Consider the following 10,227-nt stretch of genomic DNA (forward strand, 5'->3'; position numbering starts at 1 on the left):
ATTGCTGGTCTGAGCCAAGCCATCTCCCCTAGAAAACCCCTAGGAACAGGATTTTATCACTACATGTTATCTGCATGATACTTTTCCACTGTATTTGCTTAAAAATAATCCTGATGAAAACAACTGGCTTTTATAAACCAACAGGTTTAAGGATGAAAACAAACAGCACTCACCCAAAGAAATCTGCCTGGTCAGATGTGCCGTACAGAGAGGGGGAAAGAATCAGTTCTGGATATTCAGTCTCCTTAGTTCTCAGCGTCCCAAGTCCCATTGCTGCCATCACAAAGAGGACTGGGAGGATGACCTGAGCAATGAAGCCTCTGACATCCCGCCGGGTATGGTGGAATCTCTTAATGAATAAAGCTGATGTCTTCTTAAGCAGCAATGGCAAACCTTGCAGGCTCTTTGACCTGATCAGGAGCTGATCTGGGCACAAAAGAACGCGTTTCGTCATGGATCAGTATTTGCAAAATGCAGAGAAATGACAGTTATAGGTCCCAGGGAATAACCTTGGCTACCTGCTCTCCCTTTTCAGATGGAAAAATCAGAACTACTAGGTTGGAACATACCCTCTTTGGACAGGATTCAGGTTTTGTCTTGAGTCATGAGCTCAGTAACACCAGTTTTTAGCTTGATTTCAAATGCATACACATGGTATGCATTTTGACATCTTGCAAGAGGAATGCACGCTTCCAGATGCAACAAGTTATCTACATCCTACCTACCTGGTTGCAACTTTTATATTTGCAAACTGAAAATTCTCGTCATTGAGAAGGCAGGTCCTCAGACAAATCAATAAGAGAATTCATTCAGGAACAAGAAAAAAGGCACAAACTAATTGATCACTTATGTGGACAAGTTTGCAGCACTTTAAAAGCAGAACCAAACCCTGTGCAACCTATTCCTCTTCATAAAATATTAACATATATAATACAACACGAAGCAAATCATCTTCAGTGCTCTCATTAGGCATGACATAAAACACTTCTCTACACGTCTGGGTTACTGTTTATGGAGCTGCACATCTCCAGTGCAGGTCAGCTTTGAGAAGCAAGTATTAAAATACCTCTGTGTCGTCCCTTAACTGTTACCCTAACTATAAATGATATATTCATAAGTAAAAAACTTTTCTTTGTCAGAAAGGATGTTCAAGATTTTTTTGGACCATGCCACCTTCTGCAGCTCTCAAACTCTCGGAGATAGTGGTGTAGCTTGACTCTCTTCTGAAGGGGAATTTATGCCACCGTCTTGCCCTTTCTGCTGTTTGCCCTTACTGGAATGGTTGGGACACAGAAAAGAGCTCCAAGAAAGATCCAGCTCAGAGCTGTGCTGCTTTTGCAGCAGGCTAAGGGGTTTCCACAAAGTTTCTCTCAAATTCTACTAATTGCATAGAAATAAACCTCTGCATCAATTACAGCAATTACTTTCAAAGGTATACATTTGCTCCTTCACCCACATACTATGTTTGATTAGATTAAACCTGAATCAAATTAAAGGGAGGCGGATACAAACAAGCCCCCTCTGTAATTTGTTCTGCGATTCAGACATTCCAAACCAGTGGATCTAAACAACTGTTGAGTGCTGTGCTTCTAGTGATTAATTGGTTTTGTGATTTCTGGTTGGGTGAAACGTGGTTTCCAACATAGAAAGAGGACAGGAAAGCTCAAACCAGTCTGTCATTCACTTTTTGCATCTGTGACAAATCTGGAATAAAACCTGGAGGTAATTCAGTACCATCTCTCTCCGTGAAGGTATCCGTGTTCACAGACATTTCGTCACTGCCAGTTTGACCACTGGCTCCAGGCAGTTGTTGAGGCAGTTCAGTATCGTCTTGTGGGTCCTTCCCTAGCTCTTTTGTCAGATTGAGAAACACCTACACAGCAAGAAAACATAAAGGAAAATTGGTCCAAATTACTCCATTTTCCAAACCAATAATCAGAATCCACTCTCCTACATGCTTCTGTAGCTCCCATTCCTACTCTGTAGCTGTTTGTGGAGCAATCGCGGATGACAATCCTCTTTTTATTCCCTTTGTGTTCTGAGGGAGAAATTCACTTTTTTTCAGTATAAAATAGTTTTTGTCCAGCTACCTGTCACCTCTCTTGCTGCAGCAGTGACAAACTAAACTTTTGCAGCTGCCCACAGTTGGACTTACCTTGCCCTAATGCCACCCTGCTACCATGACTACTGAGTAGGTGTTAAAGAAGCTGCATTTCAGCACACAGGCAGCTTACCCTGCTTGGCATCGGTAAAGAAACAAGTAGGGTTGTCTCCCTGGGATATTTTCCTCTCCAGCCTCTGACAATCCTGACTACTTCAACACAAATAAACATGGATTTCTGGACAGAAAGGTGACAAACTCTGCGTCTCCTCTGCAAGAGGAAGGTTGCATCATTTAAAACTACTTCTTAAAACTCATCGTTTAAAGCTGCTTTTTGTTTCTGATGTAACTAAATGTTTGTGGTTATTGTGTTTATTATGACAAGAGATTTTCTGTGGGCAGGAAGATGCCTGTGTTACTCTGAGATGCTCCAGGTGACACACTTGTGCATGGCAGCATCCATGCTGAAGTTTAGCATTTAGACTGTTTTCTAACTGTCTAGAGACAACCCCAAATTCATGGCAATGAGAAGCAAACCTCAAACAGAAATGTGTCTTTGCCCTCTCTCCCCTGTCTAACTCCAACATCTTATTTTCTGGGTAAAATGCTGAAAGGTCTTAGCAAGGTAAGACAGTGGTATGCTTTGTGCATTAGTAGATTTAGTAGATCGATGAATTCATCTACACGCTCGCGTGTTCATAAACGTAGCACAGTGAGAAACCAAACCACCTCTTCCCTTGCCTGTGACTCCCACATCCCAAACGTGCCATCACCTACCTCAGAAAGCAGACCTACACAGTTCTGGGAAGTTAGTAACATTTCATTTAATCGAGTCCTGAGCTCATACCTCTTCCACGGTTGTGTTTGAAATCCCGTAGCAACCAAGGTGGAGATCACTCAAGCTGGTATCGAGGGCTCTGAGAAGCGCCTGGTAGGCCCCCGAGACTGTTGACTTGAAGGGGGGAAGCACATACACGAGCTCCCCACCAATGTCCTCCTTGAGATAAGCCTCTGGAAGGTGGGACTGGATCAGGGAGGTCACTGCTGCGGTGTCACACTCCTCTATCATATTCTGAAAAAGGAGGAAAATGCTCTGGTCAACGAGAGGGCTGGGAGGTCAATATTCCTGCTGCAGGATTCAGACCAAATTCTGTCCTGCAGTATAACCAGTGGGCAAACTTAATCCAGACAGGCAATATTTCAGTTTACACACTAAAAGGAGATGAAACTGGGTTTCTGGCGTTTGAAGAAGACTGAAAGATGTGGCACAGACACTCTGCCCCTCACTGTGCTGAGGAAGAGATGAGCTCTGGGGACTTTTTGGACTACACTGTGCCTATCTTGGTCCATGCAGTGCTCACCAAGCTCCCTCTGTCCACAAGCATACAGGGACTGGGACAGATTGGCCATTTTGTACCAGCTAGAGGGTTTACAGTACAGACAAAAAGCCTAGCCACAAGGGAGAGTTGACACCTGAACTTGGCTGCCAGCACAATTACAACCTTTTTCCCCATGAAAAATAGGGCTTGCACATGGGTCCTTTTTCATTTTTTCTATCTATACTGCCAGCAATTTGGAAGAGGGGCTGATCTCTTACAGTATCTGTGTGTTATTCTGTGTGCTGGGGCTACCAACAGCACTGTAATAAAGGCTTTAAGAACAGAGTTCCTCCCTCCTTGCAAACAGCAGAACATTTTGCCTCAGGCCAGGTACTATCCACAGGCCTTTCCCATCTCTTATCTCTGAACTCCAGAATTCACACTCTGCACCTGGCCTTGCCTTTAACCCTCACAGAGACCCTGTTCTTTTCCAACAAAGCAGAAAGCTGAAATTTCTGCTTGTTGAGGGTCGCAGGGCCTGGTATGATGTCCTCCCTGGTGGCTGGTTTGGAGATCCTCCCTCTGCTTCAAGGAACGTGCTCTGTCAGCATCTCTCCCTGAGACACAGCACGCTCACATGCAGATCTTCAGGAGCACTTTGGTGCCTCTCTCTGCATCCAATGCAACCACTTTGGTACTGCTTCCATCCTCAGCTCCTGCCAACAGCAGCCCTGAGCAAGCCTCGATGCTCCCCTTCAGAGATGAAGCTGCTGAGAGCTCATGCTACATGTGGGCTCAAACACCAGGCATCTCTGCCTCTGCTCCCTGCAGTACCTGCTGCGGTGACTATGCCCACAGGACATGAAAGGGAGCCAGGGCCAGAAGGGAAGGGAGGGTAAAGAGGATTGCATTGCTCACCTGGGCACAGGAGGCTCAGATTCACACCTCTGCCTTGTCTGTTAGATCTGCAGCTAAGACTCCTATGTTTTGGGGAACTCTCCATATAGGCTGTCTTTCTGAAGGAAACTTATCTATAAAAGTGTGTGAATTCCAGCACAGGACAGACAGAGTGAGCCAGAGAGCACAGTGCACCGTGTCTTGTGTACCTCAGTGGCTGGAGCATATAAGAAAGTGTTCTTAATAGCAATCTACAGGCTGTAGTTACATGTTTACAAAGCCAGCATGTGCTTTAACCTGTGTGTCCAAAACCAAAGGTTTCAACCCAAAATGCATCCCATTTTCACCCTGCAATAAAACGGTCACATAAAGAATCCATTCCATGGAAGAGAAATTAGACTGAAACAACCATTCCATGGCAGAGATCTAAGATTAAGATGAACCTTCTGCAATGTGCTTCATGTCTGTGGGACACTGACTTGCCTCCTTCCTTCACATCATACAACTGACTCAGTTTCCCACCCAAGATGTCTATCATAACATCACACATTTATCTTAAAGTGAGGCTAAATTTGTAGGACTCTGACACAAACCTTCTTTTTTGTGAGTGTCAGGTGATATCCATCACCAAACGTTTCCTTGAGGTAGAACGGCGACCCACAGCATCTGAGCCCCCCATGCTCCAGGAAGGCGATTCGGTCACTCAGTACTTCTGCTTCATCCAAGTGATGTGTTGAAAGAATGATGGTTCTGCCTGGGAAACAGAAAACTGATGTCAACCAACACAGAACAGACATAAAGGATTACATAGGACCCGTGAAAGCTTCACCGAATGAGGGCACGCAGAGCATCAGGTGAAAAATCATCTGTGCTTTTTGGAAATTAATAATGAAACTGGATGAAAGACAACATTAGAGAGAAGTTGAAAGTTACTATCATAAGTTGTGTATTATCGTAAAGTTTATTTTCAAATGACATTGTGAATTTATAAGAAGAGCCTGGAATGCACCCAGAAGCTCTGCAAAGTCCCAGATCCCCACAGCTAGTTCTCTGTGGCCTCCAAAAACTGCTTCTCAAAGCCACTGATATCATATTTCCAAGCGACACAAATCGCTTTTGTGACTGAGCAGCATCTCATCTCATCACAGTACCTTTTTTATTCTTGGAGATAATTTCCCAAATACTCCTCCGAGAGCACGGATCCACCCCTGTGGTTGGTTCATCCAGGATTACCACCCTTGATCCACCCAGGAGAGCAATAGCTATAGACAACTTCCTCTTCATTCCCCCAGACAGGGAACCAGCTAGCTTATGACGATGGCTGTACAGTCCAGTCTCCTTCAAAGTCCTTCAAAACAAAGAAAAAACAACCCCCAGAGGTTGTCCTTCAGGCATCTTTTAAAAGCAGGGAATCTGAAAATACCCAAAAAACATAACTGCAAATGAAAAACTGCTCAAGTATGGACTGCTCTACTAAATGGTCACAGTGCACTGAGATGATTCATCCTATAGCTCAGCCACTGGGATTTTAATTTAAAAAATCTTTTTTTAGGATGTTTTCAAAGTTTCCATCTGACAAGCCAAGGTTAAAGGCTCAACCTCATCAACAGAGAACACCAAGATCCAAATTCCCTGGGATGTTCTGGCTGTTTCACTTCTCCGCAGAACCAATAAAGCCGACATCATCTTTCTGACTGGTTGATTAAATCCCTTTCTGGGGAAAATTGTAAAGAAGCAAGGACCAGACCCTTAGGCCGATAAATTCATCTCCAAAGAATTGCCAGAGAAGCTTGTGAACCCCCTGGAGAAAAGACGTTGTTTTCTTACAGCCCCAGATTTCAACACTCAATATCCTCCTCTAGGCAGACCAAGGCGTTATTTGAACTCCAGGCTGGGTCTGCAACTGTGCTCAAAACCATTCATTTGAGCTTTGTAGGGGCAATGGCACTACCACACAATAATTTTCAGAGCCCTCTCACTCTTCCCCAACCCTGCTGGTTTTATACCTCTTAACTTCTTGGTAGAGCTCTTCTTTACTCCAGTGAGGGACTTTGATGTACCCATAGAGCAGCAGGTGCTCCTTCGTGGTGAGGTAGTTGAAGAGCACGTTGTGCTGCATGCACACACCCATGTTCTTCCTGATAACCTCCTGATCAGTCCTGATGTCTTTGTCATAGACAACAATAGTACCTGATGATGTAGGGAACAACCCAGTCAAAATAGATCTGAAAGGGAAAAATAAATTGTAAAGAAAGTTAAGTAGAAAGCCAGACATGATTTTTTTCCACATGGTCCTGTACCTATCATTATTTGCAAAGCTTCCCTCCATCACTACCGCACTCCTTGCAGCCAGAAATAACTGAACACAGCTTCTTCTGCTGCCTGCCATGCTTGGGCAGAGCAGTGGCCAATTAACATCAAAGAACATTCTCCTCCCTCTCTGTAGGATTGTGAGGGCAAGTACCAAGCTTGCGTATGGAACTCTGGCTACTTTTCACATATACTTTTATCTTCCTTGGTCTTCCCCTCTCCAACTCAGACCACAGTGTGTCCCGTACATCGATACTCATGAATGCCCTTCACTTCCCATTTAATCACTGGTAATTCAGGTAATGCAGTTACTCTTCATTCTTTGAGGTTTGTCTGCAGTATCCAGACAGCCTCATACTGCTAACCACATCAGAGATTGCAAACCACGTCTTCATCATACTAACCACATCACGGCAGGGAAACCTGATTTCACTGCCATTATTAACAAGGAATGGGAGAGGACTTCCAGGCAAGGCACCTCACAGAGGGCAGCACTTTCAACTAGTTCAAGCTAATAATACTACCTACTAATGCTACCTACCTAACAGACCCGAGTCAAACACCTTCTGCTTGGAATAACTACTTACATAATATGGGTTGTTTTTAGAGCTGTCCTGCAGGGAGTAAAGGGAGAAGATGCATCTCTGACTGCCTTTCACCTTCCCCGTGTTGCTCTCTCTCCTGGGACTTTTAACCCTCATTAAAAAGGAGAGGAGAAGTAACTTGTGACCTTACTCGGGATTTCAAGCCTGCACTAAGTTTCAAGAAGCCATTATATTTTTCTGTACATCACCTTTGCCTACACTTCACAAAGAGGACATGAGATGAATTTCTAATAAGCTGAGACGAAGCACACATCTGTCTTACTGATTTTGGCTCTTCTGGGGCTTCTATTTATCAACTTAATGTTGCTTTCAGAGTGATGCATATATATATATCAGTGGAGAAATCAAGTTCTACAGGTTTGTTTTACTGCTTTTATCTAACAACTCAAACAATAATTTATAAATGGCAAGGCTAGAAGGGCTGGAAGGCCAATGTATTAACCTACTGCCATCCCAGCCCAGTCAAGACATGAGTCTGTACAGCTGAAATATACCTTTATTAAGCTTTTGTGCTAATATCATTTCAACTTTGGCATGTGCAAAGCTACCCACAGCTTTCAGAGCAACCCAGCCCCAGGCACCAAAGCCTCATGGAACAAAATGCTGGAACAGCTGCTGTGCTGTGTATTACAGTGATCCTACCAGACTAAAAAGCATATTCCTAAGCAGCAAAGGAGCTTTAATTCTAACAGATGAAGGGACAGCTGAGGTTGTCTAAGACCAAGATAAAACTGCAGGAGCGATCTGTCCTAATAAAGCATCTTATTCAGCTCCCCAACCCTGCACAGCCCCATTTGCTCTCTCATTCACCCTGCCATGCCCCACAGTATAAAACATCCCAACTTTAAAGAGCACATACATGGTCGTCGTTTTCCCAGCTCCATTGTGTCCCAGCAGGGAAGTTATATTCCCTTCGTAGAAGTTGAGGCTGAGGTTGTCCACTGCAGCTTTGGATCCATAAACCTTTGTTATGCCACGGAGGGAGACTCCCAAGGTCAGGTCAGTGGGCTCTGGCTCCAGGTGAGGAGGGGGGGCACCTGCAACACCAAAGGGAAGGGGCAGAGGACAGTTACTTTTTTTCATCTTATAAATAAGCAGGGCTTTTTATAGCATAAAATACAGAAAAGGTAGATGCCTTTCAACAAGGAATGTAGAGAACATTTCAGAGGATCTGAATCATTTTGAGCTCTTCCGGATTTCTCCTTTTCACTTCTGCAACTTCTTACAACTCCTGACAGTAAGTGTTAATCACTTCCGAAAGGTCCCATATTTAGATGTTTCAGAGCACCTAACGTAATCTATACTAAGAAAGCACAGCAAAACTACTAAATTATTTTTGTTAGGTAGAATCAGCAAGCTTGTATCTGTGAGCTCACTACATTTTACAGGCTAAATATTTAAAGAAACAAACAAAGCAGCACATATCCCTTTTGACAAGTGGAAACTTCTTTTTGCTTGCACAAACAAAAGTGTGTTTTTCTACGCAGAGCATTGTTGAGTGAGGCATATGCATCTAAGGTATCTGCCAAACTACAGTATACACAAATATGCATGTGAATATCAGTAGTGGATTTCCATATCAAATAGGAAGAAAAAGGAAAATTTAAAAGCCAAATCTCCATTCAGGTAAGCAACAGTTTCCGTTTTTTTCTGTGCTACAAAATAAGGATTAACACAGAAATGCGCTTTCTGAGAGCAGTGCCCCTTTACAAATTCCACTTCGTTTACTTGAAGTGTAAGTTGGCACTGCTACCCCATGTAGAATTCACATACATATCTTATTGTTGAGGGGAGTTTCTTTCCTTAGCATCAGCTTGCTGAAGAAGAGGCCTCTTTGTTTCTCACTCCAGAAGGGGAGGTAACTGTTGTATTCGAGCCAGTAAGATGGAAGGAACGGGAAATACCAGGGAGCAGCCATGCCATATCGTCCTGCAAGAAGAAAACGAAGCTCATCCAGGTATCTGCAGAAAGCACCACTATTAGATTGCACTCAAAATAACAAAAAATGAACTCCGTAGAGATCTCTCCTCTCTTGATGTGCTTCATGTACTACTGATACTTGGTAGAGGATTTTCCCTTAATTGGCACAATAGGAAGCATTTGCTAATTTGTTATTCTGAGTAACTTCATAGCCGGAGGGTTGGAGTACTTTACATTTTCCACTGGGTAGATTTCTGTGTGCCAGTGGACTGCTTCATTAGGTGGGGAAGAAAAGCAAAAGATAAATGTACTGGCTCTTGCCCAAGGCAGGAATTACTTTTTGAAATCGAATGATATAAGTAACGCAACCCATAATCACTCAGCTGACAAATGCTGGCTAACATGCTCTGTTCTCATTTTCACCGACCAGACAGCAAACATACCCTCCTGTGTCCTTGGCTTCAGCTTCCTTATGGGTTTCACCTACCCACACGATAAGCAGAAGAACCCTATTTTTCCCTCTGTCTTGTCCCAGTTTCATTAATACTCAGACATCCACCACTTAAGTCATGGGCCCTTTGGTCTAGGAACAGAAATATCCTGTGCGGGCAGACTGGAATCAGCCAGTGTTGTATTCATTGTTTTCCAAAGGAAATGGTACAGCAGCAACCTCAATGCAACATATCCTTACCTGGGAATACATTCCTTATATACCACCCCAGGATGAAGTAAATGAAGGAGTCTATCAGAATGAGCCAGCACATCCAGCCAAAGGAGGTGTTGTCTCCAATCATTGGGGATTTATACATGTTGTCCCACTGCAGACCTGCAGAAAGGAATTTAGAAATACAACAGAATCCATATTAGTTAATGAAACATCACATCCATGGGAACTCAAATCCTAGTTTTTTGTACAATAAACATACCTATGCCCTGTGCCTCGTAGCGAGCAATGTATTGACTTGCATAACTGAACGCAGTTGGGGACAACAGGCTCTGAGGAATAAACAAAATTGAAAACAAACAATTTTTGAATTAGTCTCAAAAAGAAATCAAGTCAGACAACCAATCAGGT

The 10,227-nt window shown here is 43.5% G+C and overlaps 1 protein-coding gene across 4 annotated transcripts in view; it reads right to left on the reverse strand.

Moving 5' to 3' along the window:
- The window catches only part of ABCA12 (ATP binding cassette subfamily A member 12), a 111,614-nt gene that overhangs the window by 24,159 nt on the left and 77,228 nt on the right, over nt 1-10,227 (reverse strand). For all 4 annotated transcript variants that reach the window (XM_066999642.1, XM_066999644.1, XM_066999643.1 and 1 more), the window contains 10 exons: nt 10,079-10,148; nt 9,844-9,978; nt 9,006-9,161; nt 8,092-8,269; nt 6,324-6,542; nt 5,469-5,665; nt 4,911-5,071; nt 2,949-3,173; nt 1,735-1,873; nt 174-426 (listed from right to left, as the gene is read on the reverse strand). In XM_066999642.1, coding sequence (XP_066855743.1) covers nt 174-426; nt 1,735-1,873; nt 2,949-3,173; nt 4,911-5,071; nt 5,469-5,665; nt 6,324-6,542; nt 8,092-8,269; nt 9,006-9,161; nt 9,844-9,978; nt 10,079-10,148 — 1,733 coding nt within the window. The remainder of the gene's footprint in view (nt 1-173; nt 427-1,734; nt 1,874-2,948; nt 3,174-4,910; nt 5,072-5,468; nt 5,666-6,323; nt 6,543-8,091; nt 8,270-9,005; nt 9,162-9,843; nt 9,979-10,078; nt 10,149-10,227) is intronic.

This window comes from Anser cygnoides, chromosome 6 (genome assembly GCF_040182565.1).
Source record: "Anser cygnoides isolate HZ-2024a breed goose chromosome 6, Taihu_goose_T2T_genome, whole genome shotgun sequence".
Classification (NCBI taxonomy): Eukaryota; Metazoa; Chordata; class Aves; order Anseriformes; family Anatidae; genus Anser; species Anser cygnoides.